Below are 22,496 nucleotides of genomic sequence, written 5' to 3' on the forward strand. Positions count from 1 at the left end.
GGATGGATGGGTGGGTGGATGGATGGGTGGGTGGATGGATGGATGGATGGATGGGTGGGTGGATGGGTGGGTGGGTGGGTGGATGGGTGGGCTGTGTGTTTCTTTCTGTCTCCAACCAACACACAGTAGGTACCAGGTAGAGTCTATTGGGATAAAACATTCCATTGTGTCTCCAGATGTCTTTCTCCTCTCAGTGTGGTCCCTCCCTAGGGCTCCAGATGCCCCCACCCCCCAATCCCTGGGCCCCTAAGGCTAGAGGCTGTGGGGTGGGCGGAGGATGAGCCCTCCTATCACCCGGCTTCCTCCCCGCCTCAGGAAGCGGCCACAGAGCCCCAAAGCTCCCACGCCCCAGCCACCTCCCATACTCAAAGTCTTCAACCGGCCTATCCTCTTTGACATCGTGTCTCGGGGCTCCACCGCTGACCTGGACGGGCTGCTCCCCTTCTTGCTGACCCACAAGAAGCGGCTGACTGACGAGGAGTTCCGGGGTAAGCCACCCAGGAATAGCAGGTGGGCCAGCTGGGGGTTGGGGGAGGCCTGGCATTGGGGGCCCCCTTTCCCCTCAGCATTTTGCCTTGGGTTAGTGGGCTGCACTAGCCAGGAAGAGCACTGGACAGGGAGTCTGGTCCTGTGTGTCCTTTACCATATTACTTAACCTCTCTGGGCCTTTGCTGCCTTTCTTTGTTCATCCATTCAGCCTTCATTTATGAAAAGACTAGTGTCACAGGTGAGCAGAGTCTACCCACCTGGATTCAAATCCCACCATTACCACTTAAGGGACGTGTGGCCTCTCTGGGTTTCAGTTTCGTCATCTGTACCCTGGGGAATAATAATAGCATAGTCCTGGCCTCTGAGGCCAGTGCCAAGCACAAGGCAGCTGGGGTCCCAGGAGCTCCTGCCCCCTCTGAGGGGAGCTCTGGAGTGGGGAGCAGGGCATCCCTGCTTCTGCTTCTGAGGCTCTGCCCCCCTCCCCGCCCAGCTTTCTGGCTCCCCGCTATAGGCTGGAGCCCAGTCACCATTGCCCTGGGACTTACTCAGCCCAGACAGCTCACTCTCCAGCCTCGTCCAGGCTCAGGACACCCACCTCGGGGCACTAGCTCCCTCCGCTACCCCAGGGCTTCCCTGCAAATCGGGGAAGGTGGCCTGTGAGCCTCTCCACCCAAGTCAGCCACCTGCTATGTGCCGGGTGCCAGGTGAGCTGTAATTAACTGGCCGAGTGACCCCACAAATCCATATAAAACGTTGGGAATTGTGGCACCTGCTAGGAAGGAGGACCTGTCTCGGGTGGGCCGGCCATGGTAACAGCTCGGGGCTGACGAAGCTTCAGGGAGATCAGGGGCCATTTTTGGAGACTTTCGGTACTGCAAGTAAATTAAGTGCGAAAGCAGGCTGACTGGGTCTGCAGTATATTTTTCACATATCCCTTTCTCAACCAGATTCTTTGAACGCCAAAACGATACGATGCTGTATCATTGTGTCCATCAGAAGAGAATTACCGGACTTATAAAACATATTCATTCATGGTGCCCAGCCAGGTGCTGTGGCCTCGTTTGGGGCACGAGCTTAGAGTTGCGGAGAGGGTCTCCGTGATGGTGTGAATCTCATTTGGCGATAACCCGCGTTTAAGCCCCGGCCAAATGGCCGCACCTGGCCCCCCAAGTTCGCCAGGCAAAAATGGGGAGATTTGGGGTGGAGCGAACCCCTGTGAGATGGGGATCATGGTGCCTGTGCTTCGGCGGACAGAGCAGTGCCAGGCTGGGCTTGCCAAGGCTTCTGGCTTCTCCTGAGTTCAGGACTGAGCTGAAAGGGGGCTCTAAGCCTAGGCTTGGAACCCCCAGGCCAGTGTGTCTGCATGAGGATGGGTGGGGGACCCTAAGATAGGCTGGGAGAGGGCCCTGAAATGGTACAGAATAATGCATCTGTAGAGGGGGATTTACCGTGAGGCCCGTTAATTAGGCTTCAGGCCCCTTGCTTGCTCTGGCCCCTTGTAGCCCTGGACCTAATCTGGAACTTGTAATTGTGTGTTCGCTTTCATTAACAGGATCCCCAAATTGTGTAAGTCTCAGGCTCCACAAAACCTGGATTTGCCCCTGCGTGTTTTTCTAGCCAGAGGCTCGTGAGCTCATTGATTCTTTCTTTTTTTTTAACATCTTTATTGGAGTATAATTGCTTTACAATGGTGTGTTAGTTTCTGCTTTACAACAAAGTGAATCAGTTATACATACACACATGTTCCCATATCTCTTCCCTCTTGCGTCTCCCTCCCTCCCACCCTCCCTATCCCACCCCTCTAGGTGGTCACAAAGCACTGAGCTGATCTCCCTGTGCTATGCGGCTGCTTCCCACTAGCTATCTATTCTACGTTTGGTAGTGTATATATATGATTCTTAGGGGAGTCAGTGACCGGCCCTCCCCTCCGCCCACACACAGCCTCCAACTTGGCAGTTAACTTAGGGCCCTTGGCTTCAGCCACCCCTCATCCCCTCGTGGGCAGAGCCACTTTGCCACCTGCTGGTGGAGTCCGTAACTGCAACCCCTCCCCATTTCTGGGTAGCCGCCGTTCTTCGTGTCTTACACCAGGACCCAGGCTGGCAGCCCCGGACCCTGCCACAGCCTGGGCCTGGGGGTGTGGAAGTCCAAATCCAAGGTCTAGTTCCACATCCCACACAAACCACTTGAGCTCCTGTGGTTTGGAATTCCCTGCCGTGCCCAGCTTGCCCCTTCGCTGAATGTGCATTAATTCAACAAGCGGTTATTGGGCACCTACCAAGTGTCAGGCTCTGTGCTGGTGTGGGGCAGAAGTGGTGAGTGAAGCAGATATGACCCTGTCCTCAAGTAGCTCTCAGTCTCGAGGGTGAGACCAACTTGATCAAGCAATCACAGAAATAAATACACAATTACAAACTGTAATGTGTGTCCACAAGAGGCTGTATTGGACAGTTTGACCTAATCAGGAAAATCTGGGAGAACTTCCAGGAGGAGGTGACAGTTGAGCTGAGTCTGAATGAATTGCAGTTAGCTAGGTAAAAAGAAGTGGAGGAAGGATTAGAGAGGAGGTGAAAGAAGCATGTGCAAAGGCCCTGTGGCTAACCATGACCAGAGTTGGACTCAGTCGCTATGTGGAAAGTGGATTAGACGTCCAGAAAGGCTGGTGGAAACCAGGCATGTGAGAGAAATGGTGGCTGGGCCAGGTTGGTGGCAGTGGAGATGGAGCGTGGTGGAGGGGTTGGAGAAATAGGTAAAATTTGTGGGACTTGCTGGGGGGTGGGGTGGATGTGGGGAGAAGGGAGGACAAAGATAAGAGTGACACAAAAGTTTTGGCTGGCTGGGGACACCATCATCTACGGAGGGGACACATGCAGACCGGGTTAGGGTTTGGGGAGGGAAAGATGACGAGGTCAGCGTGGAGAATCATGAGTTGCCTGACAATTAGAAAACGGACTGACTGAGGTTCCCCTGAGTGCGGGTGTGTCTGGACAGAATCCCCAGGGGCCTCGGCCAGCATTTGGGGTCCCCTCCCCCTTATGCAGATGGGGAACTGGAGTCCATTATCATTCAGTACATAGTTACCTAGTGTCGACTCTGGGCTGGGCGCCAGAGGTGTAGCGAAAAGTAGCCAGAACGAGGCTTGTCCGAGCAACCTCACTCCTAGGAGCGGTGGGACAGAAATTCAGGTCTCTGCGTTTTCCCCACTTCCCAGCACCTAAGGAGAGGCTCTAAAGCATTTCTCGTGGAGTAATAACTGCAGCAGTATTACTTATTGAAGACTCCTATCTGCCTGGCTCTGGGCTCATCAACAAATACCTATTAGCTCACGATTTCCCTTTTATATATATATAAATTTATTTATTTATGGCTGCGTTGGGTCTTTGTTGCTGCGCGCGGGCTTTCTCTAGTTGTGTCGAGCAGGGGCTATTCTTTGTTGCGGTGCGCGGGCTTCTCATTGCAGTGGCTTCTCTTGTTGTGGAGCACGGGCTCTAGGCGTGTGGATTTCAGTAGTTGTGCCTCGCCTGCTCTAGAGTGCAGGCTCAGTAGTTGTGGCGCATGGGCTTAGTTGCTCCGTGACATGTGGGATCTTCCTGGACCAGGGATCGAACCCATGTCCCCAGCATTGGCAAGCAGATTCTTAACCTCTGTGCCCCCAGGGAAGTCCCACAATTTCCCTTTGTAGACTCAATTTAGCTAGACAAGAAACTGAAGCAGAAAAGGTCACACAGAAATCAGAAGCAAAGCCCAATTTGAGCCCCCAAAGACCTGGCTCCAGAGTGGTCCCTCAGCCCACACCTGCCTTTCCCATTCCTCATCCCTTTCCTGATCCCCTTCCTGTATTTGGCCATTTTGCCCCCTGCCTGATTCACAGGGAAGTTCTCTTTTCATTGACTCGCTCTTTTAAAGATATAAATCAACTCATGTCACCATAAAAATTAATACAAGGGAAAGAAAATTGCAAAGGGACAGTAAGCGTTAGTGGGAGGTGTTAAGGACCCATTAGGACAAAACGAAGACTGACTTCACAGGAGGGATTTGACAAGCGGATGAAACCTTGCACACCCGGGTTTTTACTGTTATTATTGCTGCATCTGCAGAAGCCCCAAAATCCTCTAAGGTAATTTCACGTTCACTACGGCTCACAGCCTCCACTTTGGGGAATGCTGCACTCCCTCTGCCTGCCTCTAGGGGCACTAGTGTAATCGCTTCGTGGGAAAAGGATCTATGTGCAAATAGGCAGGCAAAGACTGCCTCCTGGGTCTGCTTTTAGAGGTTCACAGTCCTCATTAACAGATTAAAGGTTCTGAGAAGTCCTGTAGTGAAGAAATACGGTTGGCTTTGTTTAACCCAGCATTCCCCCTTTTTATTTGATTTTTAAAAATTCTCTCCAAATATGCTTTGGTAAACACCAACCTCTCCACAGGCTGCCGCTTCCCACGTTTTAAAAAACTTCTGCTCCTCTGAGTTTATTTGACCTTCTCAGTACCATGGGGAGCAGATAGGGAACAGGCTCGGAGAGGACGGCCGACACGGCCAGGACCTCTGGCTCCCTGCCCAGTGCCCTGTCCACAGCTGCCCAGCAGTTTGGGCCACGGGCCGAGCGCCCCTTCTCCTGCACGGCTCTCCTCACAGAGCCATCCACGGGGAAGACCTGCCTGCCCAAAGCCCTGCTGAATCTGAGCAACGGCCGCAACGACACAATCCCTGTGCTTCTGGACATCGCTGAGCGCACGGGCAACATGCGCGAATTCATCAACTCGCCCTTCCGGGACATCTACTACCGAGGTGAGGCCCTGGGCCGGGCGGGAGGGGGGCACCGTCTTCACTTGTCCAACCATCCCCCCAACCGAGAGCTTCAGTCTGGGTCCCAAGTGCCAGCACGTCCCCAGGAACCAGTTGTTGAATGAATGAATCAACGGACGAAAAAACAATAACCACCCCTTCCAAATTTGATATTCTGAGTTTCAGAATCAAAGGTTCCAAGGTTCTCAGATGCAATGAGCCAAAGGGGCCATGAACCTGGAAATCTGGGCCCAAGATGCCCAGGTTCTGGATACTCTGAGGCTTTGTTGTAATCGTTCTATGAGGCAACAGCTCAAAAAGGCACGGGTGTCATCAGTGCCAGCTCCCTGGGTCTAAATTCTGAGATCTATGACTCCAACTTGACCTTTCAGATTCCTGGATATGCAGATTCAAAGGCTGTGAATTTTATATCCCAAATTCTGTGAGACTGTGATGCCGTTGTTCCCTCTAGGATGAAAGCCTCTTATGAGTCTGAAAAGTTCCCACATTTGGGGCCCTCCAAGTTGGATATCCCTTGAGCCTAAGATTCTGCTTGCATGATGCAGCAGATCTGGGACCTCGGGCATCAGAGACTCCACATCCGGGAACGTCTGAAGGGCTATTTCCTGCCCTCGGGTGGGTTTCTCCCTTTTGCACCCCAGCGCCTCCCAGGACTGGTCGGGTCTCTGCCCCCGGTGACTGTCCCCCACCCCATCCCAGGCCAGACCGCCCTGCACATCGCCATCGAGCGCCGCTGCAAACACTATGTGCAGCTCCTGGTGGCCCAAGGAGCCGATGTCCACGCCCAGGCCCGGGGACGCTTCTTCCAGCCCAAGGATGAGGGAGGCTACTTCTACTTTGGTGAGGAGGGGCCCGGTGGGGCCTGGGACCAACGGGGGAGAGGCTGGGGGCTGGGGGCCTATGGTGGTGCTGGCAGCCCTGACCCCTCCCCAAACAGCCAGGGCTGCGCTGGCCACGGGCCCGGACAGCACCCGGTACACAGGCTGCCTGACTGGTCTTGGTCACTGAGGTCTTGTCTTTGAGGAGTAGAGCATCACCACACTGCCCTGAGCCTCAGTTTCCCCATCTCTACAGTGGGGATCGTGATGGGATCAGAGGGTTGTGATGGGGTGTCCCCGGCCCTTAACACTCGCATCCTCCAGTCTGACTTAAGCTGGGACTGATGGTCGGATGGCAGGGCCCAAATTCCATCACCGCCGTGTCCCAGTTGGACCCATGAAAGATTTTGAATTTTACCCCTGCTCAAAGGCACATGTTATTTGGGGTTCAGGCACAAAGTCCCTTAAAGAATCCCTCACAGCCTCCAAGTCACACAACGCCGCCCCCACCCCCAACCCCGTCTACCCGGGGGCATCGCCTCCAGACACGTGCAGTCGGCCGGGGCTCGTCCACATTGACCGTGGGCACCGCGTCCATCGTCACGGCGTCTGCCCCGAGTGTCCGCCCCCGGGGCCCCGTCACTGACCACCCCCTCACCCACAGGTGAGCTGCCCCTGTCGCTGGCGGCCTGCACCAACCAGCCCCACATCGTCAACTACCTGACAGAAAACCCGCACAAGAAGGCGGATATGCGGCGCCAGGACTCCCGTGGCAACACAGTGCTGCACGCGCTGGTGGCCATCGCTGACAACACTCGCGAGAACACCAAGTTCGTCACCAAGATGTACGACCTGCTGCTGCTCAAGTGTGCCCGCCTCTTCCCCGACAGCAACCTGGAGGCCGTGCTCAACAATGACGGCCTCTCGCCCCTCATGATGGCCGCCAAGACGGGCAAGATTGGGGTGAGTGCAGGGCCGGGGGCACACACCCATTCTTGCCCCTCCATACACACACACACACACACACACACACACACACACACACACGGGAGGGACTGCTGCTGGCATGCATTATTATTAATGTGCACACCCACCTCCCATCCTGCCAACCCCAGTGTGCAGATGTCCCAGCTCAAGAACCTGCTATGGCTCCCTATTGTCCAGCCAAGCTATTCAACCTCATCCCAGAGCCTCTCTGCTCATCCCACCCCATTGGATGCTCACTGCCCCATTCCCACCAGCCAGGGCAAGCCACTGGCAGAGAACTGAGTCCCAGAGCTGCAGCCCTGCAGTACTCCCCTCTACTCCGTGGCAGGGGTCCTGGCTCAGGCTCTAACCTGCTGAGTGGCTGTGTGCCAGTTGCTTCCCTCTCTGGCCTCACAGCACAGGGCCTAGAGCAGGATTTCTCAGCTTGGGCACTAGTGACATTTGGCTCTGGATGTTCTGGGGCGTGGGGCTGCTCTGTGTCATTGTGGGATGTTTAGCTGCATCCCTGGCCTCGACCCACTAGATGCCAGTAGTACCCCGCACCGATTGTGACAAGCCCAAATGTCTCCAGACATTGCCAAATTGTCCCCTGGGGGGGCACCCATCGCCCTGATTGAGAACCAAATCTGGGGTTCTCTAGAGTCAGGAGCACCTGGGTCCAAGGCCAGGCTCTGCCACTTCCCAGCATGTCACCTCAGCCATCTCACCTCTCTGTGCCTCAGTTTCCTCATCTGTAAAATGGGGATAACAATAGCGTCCTGTAGTATAGTGTTCAGACAACTCAATGAGGGGATCCACTTAAAGTTGTTAATAAAGATCCTGGGATGGGTAATAAGTGCTCAATAATCGATAAGGGTTATTATTCCTCTATTAAAAATATAGCAAAAAATTACTAAAATCACAATTATACCAGAGTCCTGAGGCAGTAGAAAAGGCCTGGGTTTAAAATCTGGCTTTGCCTATTGAACTCTGTGGCCTGAGGGGACTCCCACCTGATCTGTTCCCCAGTTCCCCTGTGTGTAAGCCAGAGACAGTAGGAGTAGCAATAAGAAGGACTGAATAGGATAATTATTACTAGATTTAACTGATCAGTAAGATTGATTAACTGCTGTTTTAATTATGTAAAGAAGATACTCATGACAACTCAGATTTTTAAGGCTGACCTGGGTTCAGTCTGGCTTCAGTGGGCTGTGTGGCCTCAGGGAACATCCTTCTTTTCTCTGAGCCTCTGTTTGCTCATCTGTCAACCAGGATGGTAAGGGTAGGAATCAAACAAGATGATGTGAGGAAAGGGTCTGGCATACAGCAGGTGCTCAGTAAATATTTTACCCTTCCCTCCATCCTGCTCTCTGGGGAGGTGCTATTTGATGGGCTGGCCAAGCTCCCAGGGTCCCTCCAATGTGTGTGGCCCAGCAGCAATGCTCCCCGCCCCCCAAAGGACCCCCTGACCCTCCCTCCTCCCATGCAGATCTTTCAGCACATCATCCGTCGGGAGGTGACAGACGAGGACACCAGGCATCTGTCCCGCAAGTTCAAGGACTGGGCCTATGGGCCAGTGTATTCCTCACTCTATGACCTCTCCTCCCTGGACACGTGTGGGGAAGAGGCCTCTGTGCTGGAGATCCTGGTGTACAACAGCAAGATCGAGGTAGGCATCAGGGCAGGAGATGGGGCCCAGTGAAGGAGGGGCCCAAAGTGGTGGGTCTGTGAACTGGATGCAGAAGAAGAGGCCAACTAAGTGCCCAGAACAGCATCTGGCACTGGGGGGAAAGGGGAGATTGTAAGGGTCGGGCTTCAGGGGCAAGCAGGACTGATTCAGGATCCTGGCTCTGTAACTTACGTGCTGTATGACTCAGGACAAACTGCCCAACCTCTCTGAGTTGCAGCTTCCTCTTTTGTACCATGTGGATAAAGATAGAGCATTTCCCATTGGGTTGCTGGGAGGACCAAATGAACTGCCTGGCGCAGCGTAAACATTATGTGTCAGCTATTATCATTAGCATTTGTTATATGAAGTTTTTAAAAGCTCTTTTTTTAAACTTAGGAGTATTTTATGAACAGCGTTCTGCACCATTAAATATTCTTCTGCAATATCATTGCTGCGTGGAAATGTACCACATTCTAATTAACCATTCCTCTATTCTTGGTCATTTGGGTTTGTTTCTGCACTTAGCTATCAGGAATAACACTGCAGTGGCATCTTTGTGACTACATAATTGCACAAATCCTTGATGATAAAGAAACTCAAGTCATTAAAGGGACAGGATGCTGTACAAATGGGGCAGAAAGTGCTGGGTCCTGGGTGCAGAAGGTCTCCCTTCTAGCCCCGGCTCTGTGAGCTTGGACAGATGCCTTTCCCCTACTAGAGCTCACTTCCCTCATCTTTGAAATTAGTGACCAACTTGATTTAGATTGGGGATGGTGGGAAGTTTAGCATCTCTGCTGCAAACTCTGATTGATTGGTAGTGTCTGCCCAGGGAACTGTATAGAGTACTATTGTGTGGGACTCAATTATTGATGTCTGTCCTGGGTTCAGAGTTGGAAAATTGTGGTGAGTCAAGTATTTATTATCCTTGGGCTAAATTTCCAAGTCCCACTTCCTGAATCAGAATTTCTGAGATTGAAACCCAAGGATTTATATTTTTAACAAGCTCCATAGGTGATTTTGCTGCCAGCGGCTTGGCACCATCCACAGATTGGAGTTTGGGGGCCACAAGAATAGATATTCTTTAGGGATCTTTCTAGCTCTGGGTTCTATGAGTCTAGAACAGGCTGGAAAGGTAAGTTGGGGCAGAATTGGGCAGAGCCTCGAATGCTGAGCCCAGAAGTTTGGGTGTCGTTGAAGAATGAATTAGGAGGAAAAAGTGCTCCCAGGGCAGAGGGTGGGGGAAGGCGTACTGGAGTCAGCCTGGTCTAGCCCCCTGACCACCCCGCCTTCCACAGAACCGCCACGAGATGCTGGCCGTGGAACCCATCAATGAACTGCTTCGGGACAAGTGGAGAAAGTTTGGTGCCGTTTCCTTCTACATCAACGTGGCCTCCTATCTGTGCGCCATGGTCATCTTTACCCTCACTGCCTACTACCAGCCGCTGGAGGGCACTGTGAGTGACCGCGAGCCAGGCAGAAGCTGGGGCACAGCGGGGTCCCCCGTGGGAGGGACTGGAGAAGGCTTAGGGATGGATAGGGGGAATTCCCTGGCGGTCCCGTGGTTAAGTCTCCATGCTCTCACTGCTGAGGGCCTGGGTTCAGTAAATCCCTGGTCGGGGGAACTCAGATCCCACAAGCTGTGTGGTGCAGCCAAAAAAAAAAAGAAAGAACTGTATGGGGAGGTGCCTACCCCACACCCAGGGGGAAGAGGGTGAGAAGAGGGTGAGGGAGGAGGCTCCACAGGATGTAGATGTTCGGGGCATTGGGGAACATATGGATCTGGGACCAGATGTTGATGGGGCTGGGGGAGGACTTGCGTGCTCCCTGCCCCCCAGCCGCCATACCCTTACCTCACCACGGTGGACTACCTGAGGCTGGCCGGCGAGATCATCACGCTCTTCACCGGGGTCCTGTTCTTTTTCACCAACGTGAGTGCTTGGCCTCCCCCCTCACCCCCCCAACCCTGCCCATCCCCCGCCTCTCCCTCCACCTCTTTTAGCTCTGTTCTCCTCCCCTCTGCACTTCTGTTGGCTCCACCCCTCTCACACGTCCCCTCCCTTCCTCCAGATCAAAGACTTGTTCATGAAGAAATGCCCTGGAGTGAATTCTCTCTTCATCGATGGCTCCTTCCAACTACTCTAGTGAGTAGAGGTACCTGGGGTGGCAGCTTCTGGGTGAGGAAGATGGGGTTGGGAGGGACATCATCCAGGTTTGGTGGTGGGATGGGGGCTAACTCTGCTAGGAGTGAATTCACCCAGCCTGATCAGGACAAGGCCAGTGTCAAGCAAAAGGGTCTTCTGGTTAAAGCAAGATTCTGGTTGCTAAAGAGTTATCACCATATACACCATGGATAGAAATAATTTAACCTCTTATGCTTGTGATTAATTGCTAATGTCTGCCAGGAGTGCCCACGTTAAGAATCTTGAGGCTGTGTCTGTGTGGGAAAGAGTGCTGGGATTGATTAATGATGTCTGCCTAGGGCACAGGATGTGTTGTTACCTGTGTGTTACTTCTTTTCCCTTTTCCTTAGAGTTAGAGAACAATGAAAATTCACTTAGCCACAAAATCGCCACTGAACACCACTGAATCTTTCTCTACCAATTCCAAAGGACATCACTTTGGGTTCTGGTTGGACCTCAGGGCCATTACACACGTATCAGTTGCCAATTAATTGAGCGTTCTGGTTAACAGGATGCTGGGGAGCCAGTGAATCCACATGGTTTCTCTTCTGGGTGTCATTGGACTGTCCTACTACCTAGAGGGCTTGAGGGCATGCCTCCCCCTCCAGGGCCTCATTTTCCCCTCTCCGCTCTGGCCCCACTTGTGATCTCTGCTGCCCTGTAGCTTCATCTACTCTGTGCTGGTGATTGTCTCGGCGGCCCTCTACCTGGCGGGGATTGAGGCTTACCTGGCCGTCATGGTCTTTGCCTTGGTCCTGGGCTGGATGAACGCGCTTTACTTCACCCGTGGGCTGAAGCTGACGGGGACCTATAGCATCATGATCCAGAAGGTATGGGGTGGGGGGGTTCCCTCTGGACTTGTGTGTCCTTGGAGGAAGCCACACACACCACATATGTACAGACAGTGCTGGTGGCCTTGAGGCTGTGGGGTGCTGTGGGGGCAGTGGGCAGGGCCTGGACATCGGAGAGGGACAGGGTGGAGCTGGAGAGAAGATTTGGGATGAGGTGTTGGGAAAGCGAGAAACCACGTGTCTCATCTTTGCCTCCATTATTCCCGCCGGGGTCTTTAGATCCTCTTCAAAGATCTTTTCCGCTTCCTGCTGGTCTACTTGCTCTTCATGATTGGCTACGCTTCAGGTGAGCTCCGGGTGCCCAGGTGGGCCTGGCGGGGGTGGTACTGGGACTGGAGCGGCCACCACAATGTGTGGAGGAAAATAACCAGCGTTTGTAGAGTTCTCATTGTGTGCCTGGCACTGGGCTAAGTCCTTTCCCATTCCTGCCTCATTTAATCCTCCTAACAAGTCTGTAAGGGAAGTGCCTTTCTTATCACCTTTTACAGATAAGGAAACCAAGACTTAGAAAGGTTAAATAATGTGCCCAAGTTCAAAAGCTAGGGAATGATAAAACTGGTGTCTTAGCTATTGTTGCAAAAGAAGCCACCGAAAACTTAGTGGCTTAAAACAACCACCACTGACGATTACGTTCAAGTCTGTGGCCCAGCTGGGTGGTTGTGCCGACCTGGGCCAGGTTTGGCTAATCTTGATGGGCTCCTGTGTCTGTGCTCAGCTGGCGGGTTGGCTGCTGACTGACTGGTGTAGCTAGGGGGTGGCCTCACTTGGGGGTGACTTTGCTGTCTTCCCTGGGGTCACTCGTCTCCAGCTGACTAGCTTGGACTTGGTCACATGGTGGTCTGAGGGTTCCCAGAATGTGAGCGGAAGTGTTCAAGGTCACTACCTGGCACAGCATCACTTCTGCTTCACCCTATTGACCAAAGCAAGTCTTAAAGCCAGCCTTGATTCAAGGAGTGGGGAAATAGACTCTACCCTCTTGGTGGCAGGAGCTACAAAGCCACATTGAAGGGGTGTGGTTACAGGGGAGGGTGCCTTTTAATCATTCATCAACCAGCCCAGGTCTTTCTTTCTTTTTTTTTTTTAAATAAATTTATTTATTTTATTTTTGGCTGTGTCGGGTCTTCGTTGCTGCGCGCGGGCTTTCTCTAATTGCGGCGAGTGGGGCCCGCTCTTCGCTGCGGTGCGCGGGCTTCTTATTGCGGTGGCCTCTCTTGTTGCAGAGCATGGGCTCTAGGCGTGCAGGCTTCAGTAGCTGTGGCTTGCGAGCTCTAGAGCGCAGGCTCAGTAGTTGTGGAGCATGGGCTTAGTTGCTCTGCGGCATGTGGGATCCTCCCGGACCAGGGCTCGAACCCGTGTCCCCTGCATTGGCAGGCGGATTCTTAACCACTGTGCCACCAGGGAAGCCCCAGCCCAGGTCTTTCTTAAGGCTCAGCACTGGCTCCCTCTAATAGGCTTTCTCCTTGATGACCTGATGCTGTGGGACCTCAGTGGCACAGACCATGGGGGAAGGACCAGGGATGGGGAAACTAATCAAGCTGTTGGGCTGGTTCCCAGGGGGTGGGTGATCTGCCATCCAATGCCCAGTATCCAAAAGGGCGTGGCCAACTCAGGCTTCACCAGGCCACATTCACATCTGAGGAGGTTGGTCTAGGAACCAGCACTGGCAGCAGGAATCTGATGATGGTGATATTTTAACCCAGATGGTGCCAAGGCTCTGTGTGGATTATTTTGGAGAAGGAGAACTGTGGCCTTAGCTTAGCTGAGGAGAGAGGGACAGGGTCCAACTGCCCCTACCAGGAGTAGGACTGGAAAGAACTAGACAGATTGTCAGGGGTTCTCCAGTGGTTTGAAAGTCACATTAAGAGTCCAGCAGGGCTTCCCTAGTGGCGCAGTGGTTGGGAATCTGCCTGCCAATGCAGGGGACATGGGTTCGAGCCCTGGTCTGGGAAGATCCCACATGCCGCGGAGCAACTGGGCCCGTGAGCCACAACTACTGAGCCTGCGTGTCTGGAGACTGTGCTCCGCAACAAGAGAGGCCGAGATAGTGAGAGGCCCGTGCACCGCGATGAAGAGTGGCCCCCGCTCGCCGCAACTGGAGAAAGCCCCCGCACAGAAACGAAGACCCAACACAGCCAAAAATAAAATAAATAAATAAATAAATTTAAAAAAAAAAAAAAAAAAAAAGAGTCCAGCAGTACCACAGTCCTAAATATAGAAACTGAGGCAGAAACCTAGGCGTTAAAGTAGCAACTTAGTGGTCAGCTTGGTCCCAGGGCTTCTCCTGCTAGGGAACACTAGATCCGCATTCTGAGGCTGACATATCCCAAACATGGTACATGTGCTGCTGTTTCCCACTATTGTGCCCATGACAGACATTGCTAATGGATCACAGAATCCTTCTCATCACATATTTCAGCAGCCGCTACAGAATTGAATAGCTTTAGTATATGAGCTGGAACCTGCTTACCGTAATCCCAGGTTGAAGGCATGGTGACAGCCTATGCCCCGCTGACTGAAGGGGCTCAGCCCCCTCACGCTCCTTGCTGTGAATGGTGTAGGAGCAGATGCACATGTTGGTGCTAAACTGTGTTGAGAAGGACTCTGAAGCTTCTTCTGGGTTTAGTGGGAAGGGATGAGCACCACGATCAGTTTGAGATGTCTGGAGGGGGTGAGGGCCTTAGTGAGAACGGCTTCTTCCACCCTTCCTCTCTGAGCTGCTGTGAGCTGGGACACAGGAGCACGCGAGAGTCTGCCCCCAGAATGCTGGCATTCCAGACTCCCAAGACCTCTAAGAACAATAGGCACGATGAGGTTTTTCTTAGCCTTGGCACTGCTGACATTTGGGATCAGATAATTCTCTGTGGTGGGAACTGTCCAGTGCATGGTGGGATGTTGAGCAGCATTGCTGGTCTTTTTTTTTTTTGAATTTTTTTGGCCATGCCGCATGGCATGCGGGATCTTAGTTCCCTGACCAGGGATCGAACCCACGCCCCCTGCAGTGGACGTGCGGAGTCTTAACCCCTGGACCACCAGGGAAGTCCCAGCATCCCTAATCTTTACCCACTAGGTGCCCGTGGTGCTTCCCCTCCAGTTGTGACAACCAAAAATGTCTCTAGACCTACCAAAGGTGCCCCGGGGGAAAAATCACTCCTGGCTGAGACCCACTGGACTAGGTCCTGGGAACCTCTTCCTTGTTAAGAAGAGTCTGTGGACAGAGCAAAGGCTTTGCATGCAGGAGGGCCCAGACGTGACTGCTGGCGCGGCTTCCTCGCTTAGTAACCTTGGGCCAGCGCTGTCCCCTAACCAGGCCTCAGCGTTCCCCTCCATCAAACGGGAAGGGTCCTCCCCACCCCTCAGCCGGCGTCCTCAGCCTCGGTGAGGACGTCACTGCCGTCCCTCCCGCAGCCCTGGTCTCCCTCCTGAACCCGTGTGCCAACATGAAGGTGTGCAGCGAGGACCACACCAACTGCACAGTGCCCACGTACCCCTCGTGCCGTGACAGCGAGACCTTCAGCACCTTCCTCCTGGACCTCTTCAAGCTGACCATCGGCATGGGCGACCTGGAGATGCTGAGCAGCACCAAGTACCCCGCGGTCTTCATCATCCTGCTCGTCACCTACATCATCCTCACGTTCGTGCTGCTCCTTAACATGCTCATCGCCCTCATGGGGGAGACGGTGGGCCAGGTGTCCAAGGAGAGCAAGCACATCTGGAAGCTGCAGGTGAGGCCCCAGGACTCCCATCCCCACCCTGCCAGCCACTCTTCTCCTTCTAAGATGGGCCCCCCTGGCCCGCCTCACCTCCTCGGCCTTGTGCTCTGGGCGAGCCGCACCGTCTCATTCTGCCTCCACCGCCCTGTCTGTAAAATGGGCACCGAAGACCGCCATCTGTTTCCCAGAGCCGCCTAACCCGTTTCCAGGCGGCTTCTTGCCTGACCACTAGCAGTGGGCTCAGATTCCCTTTGGGGTCCAGTTTGTGGTATACAGTCAGCTTCACCCGGCGCCACCGAGTGAGCTCTGTCGGCACAGGAAATGCTCAAAGAGCATCGCATTTCACATTTCAGTGAGGGTTCTGCAGTGAGCACGGCGGGCAGCTTCCGTGCCCCACCCTGGCCCAAGAGACAAGGCTGGCACGCGTACAGGCCACCCCAGAGCCGGGAAGCGTCAGCGTTCTCATCAGAGGGGCTTTTACCAGCCCTGGGGTAGCTTCCAGGTTCCCCACCTGCCCCCCGCCAAGCAGATGTGTTTGGATGTAGATGCGGGCCTCGTGGGTGCTGGGGAGCTGCTGCCTTTGCCTCCCACAGGTTGCTGTGCAGTCCTAGACAGCAGAGGCCCTGGGGGTGGGGGTCACAGCCCGCCTGGGTGCATGCAGTTCAAGAACTGGGGTTCCCAATAAATTCAGTGTCGCTGCGAGGCCCGGGAACGCAGTGTCCACATTTACCATCACTTGGTACATTTCCAGGAAAAGGCGCAGTGAGAAAAAACTCCAAGGTCCTCCTCCCAGGTCTGGGTCTCAGGGAACCATGTGGACCTGCTCTTAACCTTTATCCATACCGCTTACTTCCCTGGGCCTCAGTTTCCCCACTGGGTATAACTCATAAGATGCCACTGTCAGCCTATGGACTGGACTTGACCAGCCCAGATTTATTTTTTTCCTGCATCACCATATTTTTTTTTAACTAATGCAAAACGTTTAAATTAAGAGATTTCATAGAAAAATCCAGATTTCTGGCCTTTCTTGAAAGGTTGGAAGGCTGGCAAGGTGAGCTCACATTCCGGCCTGGCAGTGCTCAGATAGATGAGAGGTGGCTGCCCCCTTTACACGGGGTGGGGGACCTGCACCCCCCCCGGTCTGCCCCAGTCCCCACCCCTCCCTGGGGACGCCCAGCACCCAGGGGACACATGGTGTCCTGGGGCACAGGCTGCTGATCCTTCTTCGTTCATTTTCTTCTGCCAGGCCCCGTGGGTATTTGAGTTTTTAATCCAGAGGCAGTGGGACCTGGGAAGCCTAGTTCTTTGCCCAGACTGTGGCCCATTGAATCATTCCTGCCTTGAGAGCAGTTAGGCGAGGCCGGGGGCGGCTCACCCACGCCTGCCCGCCCTCCCTCCCTCCCCGCAGTGGGCCACCACCATCCTGGACATCGAGCGCTCCTTCCCTGTGTTCCTGAGGAAGGCCTTCCGCTCCGGCGAGATGGTGACCGTGGGCAAGAGCTCAGACGGCACTCCAGACCGCAGGTGGTGCTTCAGGTGAGGCCGGGTGAGTGGGCAGGACAGGACCATCGGGCCTCCTTACATTTTTTGCCCATTGCCACTTCCCGAGCCACTGAGGCCCCCATGGGCCCAACCAGAACTCAGTGCCACCGGCTGATCTTGGGCCCGTGTGTTTAGTTCTCAGCCTTGGTTTCTTCATCTGTGAAATGGGGACAACGATAGCCTCACTCCCTCGGCCATCTGTGTGGATTAGACGGGTTGTCACGTGAGATGTGCACGGCCAGCACCTGACGCACGTTGGGACAGACTCCCCACCCCCCCGCCCGCCCCCGATGCAACAGGTGTTACTGCTCTGTCCTTTGCTGGAGGAAGCGGACTCAGAGGCGGGTTCTCATCACAGGGCACCGCCCTCTGTCGGCGAACCAATGGGGTGGGCTTCAGGTCTCCGGCTGAAAGGGGGAATCTGAGCTATCAGCAGCTTCCAGGGCTTGGGACGTTACCCAGATGCACAGGGAATGCCAGCTTCTTAGGGGAACCCCTGGGTGAATCTTTTCTTTTAAGGGGACTCAGTCTTTGTAATGTGGTTGCCAGCACAGAGCGTAAGCATCATGTTTGGAGTCAGGCAAAGTCAGTTTCCGCTATGATAGCCCTCACCTCACAGGCCAGCTAGTCAGTCCTGTTCAATTCGAATTTGAAATTCAAGCCCCGACTGTGATTTATCAGCTTTGTAACCTTGGATGAATAGTTCAAGCCTCAGTTTCCTCATCTGTAAAATGGGAACAGAGAATGTATCTTCCTTGCTGGGTCCTGACCCATAGGAAAAAATGCTCAAAAAATGGAAACTCAATGAAAATAACTTAAAAATAATTTTAGAAAGGAAAAATTATCTTAAGCCCATTTGGGCCCAAAAGGGTATAACCTGACTTTAGGAGGGTGTCTCAATATAAGAGTGAGAATATCAAGAAGGAGGGTGTCCATCTACGGATGAATGGATATATAGCCGTACAAATAAGGTCTTTCCACACAATGGAATATTATTCACCCATAAAAAGGAATGCGGTACTGATCCAGGCTATATTGTGGCTAAAACTTGAAAACATGATGCTAAGTGAAAGCAGCCAGACACAAAGGCCACATGCTGAATGATTCTACTTACATGAAATGTGCTGAATAGTTAAATTCATAGAGAAAGAAAGTAGAACAGAGGTTACCAGGGGCTGGTGGGAAGGGGAATGGATGGGGAGTTATTGCTTAATGGGTATAGAATTTCTGTTTGGGACGATGAAAATGTTTTGGAAATAGATAGGGGTGATGGTTGCACAGTCTTAGGAATGTATTTAATGCCATTGAATTGTACACTCAAAAGTGGTTGAGGGGGACTTCCCCGGCGGTCCAGTGGTTAAGACTCCATGCTTTTACTGCCGGGACAGACACCTGGCAGGGAAACTAAAATTCTGCAAGCTGCGTGGCACAGCCAACAAAAAAAAAGTGATTGAAATGGCCAAATTTATGTTATATATATTTTATCAGAATAAAAGAAAAGTAGGAGGGTATGCTGGGAGGCTGGAACAGGGCTTCTGCCTGGGGGTGGGGAAGGGGTGCTATCTCTGGGGGGCTCCCCTTGACCCTCCCTCTGCTGTGGCCCCACCAGGGTGGACGAGGTAAACTGGTCTCACTGGAACCAGAACTTGGGCATCATTAACGAGGACCCTGGCAAGAACGAGAACTACCAGTATTACGGCTTCTCGCACACCGTTGGCCGCCTCCGGAGGGGTGAGTAGAGGGCGGAGTGGAGGGGTGGGGGACATTCAGGGGTGCAGAGGGGGAGCCCTGGTCCTCCTCATCACTGATTTGTTTTGAGCAGTCCTGTCCCTTTTCTGGGACCCAGTGTTCTCCTCTGTAGAATGGAAGGGTCTGATGGGCTGGCCACTGAGCTTCCTCCGCTGCTTGTGAAGGCCTGGGGCCCCTCCGTTCCACTCAGCTGAGTGCATGAGATGCAGTGGAGAGGTCATGGGCACTCAGGCGTCCTGACCCAGGCTTGAATTCTTATTCTTTCATTTACTCCTGTGTGTTCCTGGGAGGACTCTGTGACCTCTCTGAGCCCCACTTTCCACCTCTATAAAACAGGGATAATAGACCTCCCCCTTTAGAGCACTTTGGAGTGCCCGGTACACAGAAGGTGCTCAATATATGCATGTGCACTCTCCGCCAACCCTCACCCTTCCCTCCGCCGCGCTCACTACAGATCGCTGGTCCTCGGTGGTGCCCCGCGTGGTGGAGTTGAACAAGAACTCGAACCCGGACGAGGTGGTGGTGCCTCTGGACAACGTGGGGAACCCCAGCTGTGACGGCCACCAGCAGAGTTATCCCCCCAGGTGGAGGACTGACGATGCCCCCCTCTAGGGGCTGCAGGCAGGAGTAGGGTCCCCTCCACTGCCCATTTCTAGTCCACCCGCATGTCAGCGGCGCCTCCTGGGGTGTCCCCCGCACCCTCCTTCGACCACCAGAGGTGAGGGCCAGGAGGAGATGCCAGGGGGGCCCCAGGACCCTCTGGTCCCCAGGCTCCTGCCTCCAGCCCCACCTGCCCACCCGGGCAAGGGGCTCCTGGCCGCCTGTCTCACTCCCATGGAGTCACGTAAGCAACAGCAGTCTCTCCGCCCACCGGGGCTCAGACCCTGGCCGCTCCATTTATTTATTTGCTCTGTTCTCAGGAAAGTGGCACAAGCTCCGCCCCCAACTGGAGCCTGGCAGAGGCCTCAGGCCCCCGTCCCAGGTGCACTGCCGCCGGCTAAGCCCCCGGCCCCGCCCCTGGGCTGAAGCGGGGTGGCTTTGCTGAAGGGCCGGGCCCCCAGGGTGGGGCTGCGCCTCCTGTGTGCTCTGTAGGGGACTGTTGGTGTTCAATAAATGTTCACTGATGGTGGAGACGGTGGGGAAGACGTTAGCCGGCACGGGGATGGCAGCACAGAGACGGACGAGCTCAGAGGTGCCTGTGTCGGGGGGACGGGGCGGCGGGGATGAGAACAGAACGAGGGTCAGTAGTAACGACCAAGGTCACGTTTGGGGTGATGGTTGGTGGGGGCTGGACGGGGGGTGGCGGCCTGAGAGATGGAGGTGAGAGTGGAGTGTGATGGGAAGGTAGAGACAAAGGGAGTGAGGAGAGGAGTGCTGGCGGAGGCATAGTGATGCTGGGGGGAGATGGTAAATCTGTCGAAATGCTGGGAGGGGGTAATGACACTGGTGGGGGAGAGTAATGCTAGTGGGGAGATTGTAAAGCTCATCATGGGACGGTGATGCTGGTGGGGGGACGATGATGTGCTGGTGGGTAGGAAAGCTGCCGGGAGAGGGCAGAGCAGAGGCGGAGTTGACAGGCAGGCACAGAGATGGGTGAGCCATCGCGTGTCAGCAGTGGGGTAATGCTGAGGATGGGAGCCGCCTCAGTCAGGACAGTGGTGGTGACTGGAGCCGTGAGAGTGCCTGTGGATGGGACCCCGCGCCATCGGGGCTGTGAATGTGAGCTGGAGTTGAAGGCCGACCTGCTGCCCTTCTGGGGGCAGCCATTCTTCCCAGGGTCACACCCCGCTGCTGATCAAGCCCCCAGGGCAGCTCCAAGCCTCTGGGCATGAGGAGGGGCCCCTGAAATACCCCATCCTGCTCCTCCACCCTGAAGAGGAGGAATCTGCAGCCAGCTGAAGTTTCCCTCTGACCTCCCAGGTTCCTGGTCCCGGCTTGGACTCGATCTTACTTCCTCTCTGAAACTTCAGTTGAGAGGAGCTTGGGTCTCTGAGGACCTGGCCAAGGGCAGCTGCAGTGGGAGACGCACAGGGCGTGGGGTCTGTAGACCCGAGTTCACATCCTCTGCCCAAACTGTGGCAATGGGTCTCTTTACTTTGGGCCTCCATGTCCCCGTCTGTCAGAAGGATGTCATATCGTCTGTTCAGCTATATGAGAATGAAGGGGAGACTCATTGTATTACCGCTGAGGGTGGCTGAGGGGTGCCAACCTTCCCACAGACGCATTCTTTCCATCTCCCTCTATGTTGCTGATGGGCAGGGGCTGATGGGCTCTCCTCGTGATCCAGGGATGACCCAGCTTTTCCCAGGGGTACTTGCTTCCTCATTCCACCATTCTCAATGGAGGTCCCAAGAGCCATTCTGATTGGATGGACTCAGGTCACATGTCATGCCTGAGCCAATCCTGTGCTGGGGGATGGGATGCCCTCCCAGCCTGAGCCAAGCCTTCTGGGTAACCGTGGGTAGGACCTAAACTCTGATCCTCAGTGTCCTCATCTGTAAAATGGGGCACAGCTTTTGTGAAGGTCAGGTGATTCCCTGGGCTTTTCAATGAAGAGAGGATTGTGGTTGTGGTGTTCAAACAGTTATGTGTTTGGGGCAGCAAGTCAGAAAACTTACACTGTCTTGAAGAAAAGAATATTTATTGTCTCGGCAGGAAGTCCCAAGTTAGGGAGGGCAGTAAGGCTGGTTAATTCAGTCTCTGTGATTCATTAAGGGTTCTGCCAGCTCATTTATCCCTTCAAACATTTATCAGGCACTGTGCTAGGCACTACCCACCAGATGTGCTGGCTTTTTCCTCACACAGGACTCCATCAAAGAAACAAGATGGCGCCACTGTTTCAGGAATCACATCCAGATTCGGCAGCATCCAGAGGAAGAAGGAGAAATAGTTCTTCCTGTGTCTCTTTTTATGAGGGAGGAAACCTTTCCCTGAAGTCCCCCAGCCAGCCTCCCCCCTTGTATTATTGGCCAGAATTGTGTCATGTGCCCCATGCTTCAGCCAATCAGCAGGCTGGAAGCAGCAGTTGTCCTAAAGCAGCAGAAGGCAATATGGAGAAAGGTAGTTTCCCCAGCCAGGTCTCGGTTCTGTGGGAAAGGAGGATGGGGAAACCAATATTGCCTTGGCAGCCAGTAACATCTGCGACAAGCCTTCTCCCAGATGCCCACTCTCTACCCCATCTGGGCAACATTGTCATGGAAAATGGCTATGACTTATTCTGGGGCTATAAAGAGGTCATTTCTCTAGGGGGTTTTGTGATGGGCTGGCCCACAAAATCAAAACACCCTCTCAACTCAAAGAGACTCCATAAATTATTGAGGTGAATGTTTAATTCATTCATTTTTTAAAAAATAACGAAATAATTGTAGGCTATGAATTTTCCTCTGAGAACATTTTCAGCTAAATACATAGTAACTTTTTCAACTGTGATTTTCTAAATATTTGATGGTTTGGGTGTTGATATTCTTATAACTCAAAAGCTGTTTAGGGGGAACTTAAAATATTTTCAGGCCATTGAGATTTTGTTTGTTCCTGTAAGATCTGAAAGATGACCTTTCCCAATGTCCTTCAAAATATAGGGCATGTACTGGTGGTATGTCAAAATATTTTCAGGGGACACATTGGACATAGAGAATCACTTAGAGGAAAACGTCCCTCCTGATTAGGACATGGTCTCAGTTTGATGTTTCTGGGCTTTTGATACCTTCCTAACACTCACT

At 53.6% G+C, this 22,496-nt stretch overlaps 1 protein-coding gene across 1 annotated transcript in view; it reads left to right on the forward strand.

Moving 5' to 3' along the window:
• TRPV4 (transient receptor potential cation channel subfamily V member 4) overlaps positions 1–19,907 on the forward strand; it is a 22,951-nt gene extending 3,044 nt beyond the window's left edge. The window contains exons 2-15 of the mRNA XM_028480246.1: positions 316–488; positions 5,122–5,274; positions 5,992–6,132; positions 6,775–7,073; positions 8,566–8,745; positions 10,041–10,199; positions 10,581–10,673; positions 10,813–10,886; positions 11,590–11,755; positions 11,996–12,062; positions 15,182–15,498; positions 16,895–17,022; positions 18,638–18,759; positions 19,232–19,907. Of these exons, the coding sequence (XP_028336047.1) occupies positions 316–488; positions 5,122–5,274; positions 5,992–6,132; positions 6,775–7,073; positions 8,566–8,745; positions 10,041–10,199; positions 10,581–10,673; positions 10,813–10,886; positions 11,590–11,755; positions 11,996–12,062; positions 15,182–15,498; positions 16,895–17,022; positions 18,638–18,759; positions 19,232–19,389 (2,230 nt within the window). The 3' untranslated portion in view covers positions 19,390–19,907. The remainder of the gene's footprint in view (positions 1–315; positions 489–5,121; positions 5,275–5,991; positions 6,133–6,774; positions 7,074–8,565; positions 8,746–10,040; positions 10,200–10,580; positions 10,674–10,812; positions 10,887–11,589; positions 11,756–11,995; positions 12,063–15,181; positions 15,499–16,894; positions 17,023–18,637; positions 18,760–19,231) is intronic.
• The last annotated feature ends 2,589 nt before the right edge of the window (positions 19,908–22,496 follow it).

The sequence above is a fragment of the Physeter macrocephalus genome, chromosome 19 (genome assembly GCF_002837175.3).
Source record: "Physeter macrocephalus isolate SW-GA chromosome 19, ASM283717v5, whole genome shotgun sequence".
Lineage (NCBI taxonomy): Eukaryota > Metazoa > Chordata > Mammalia > Artiodactyla > Physeteridae > Physeter > Physeter macrocephalus.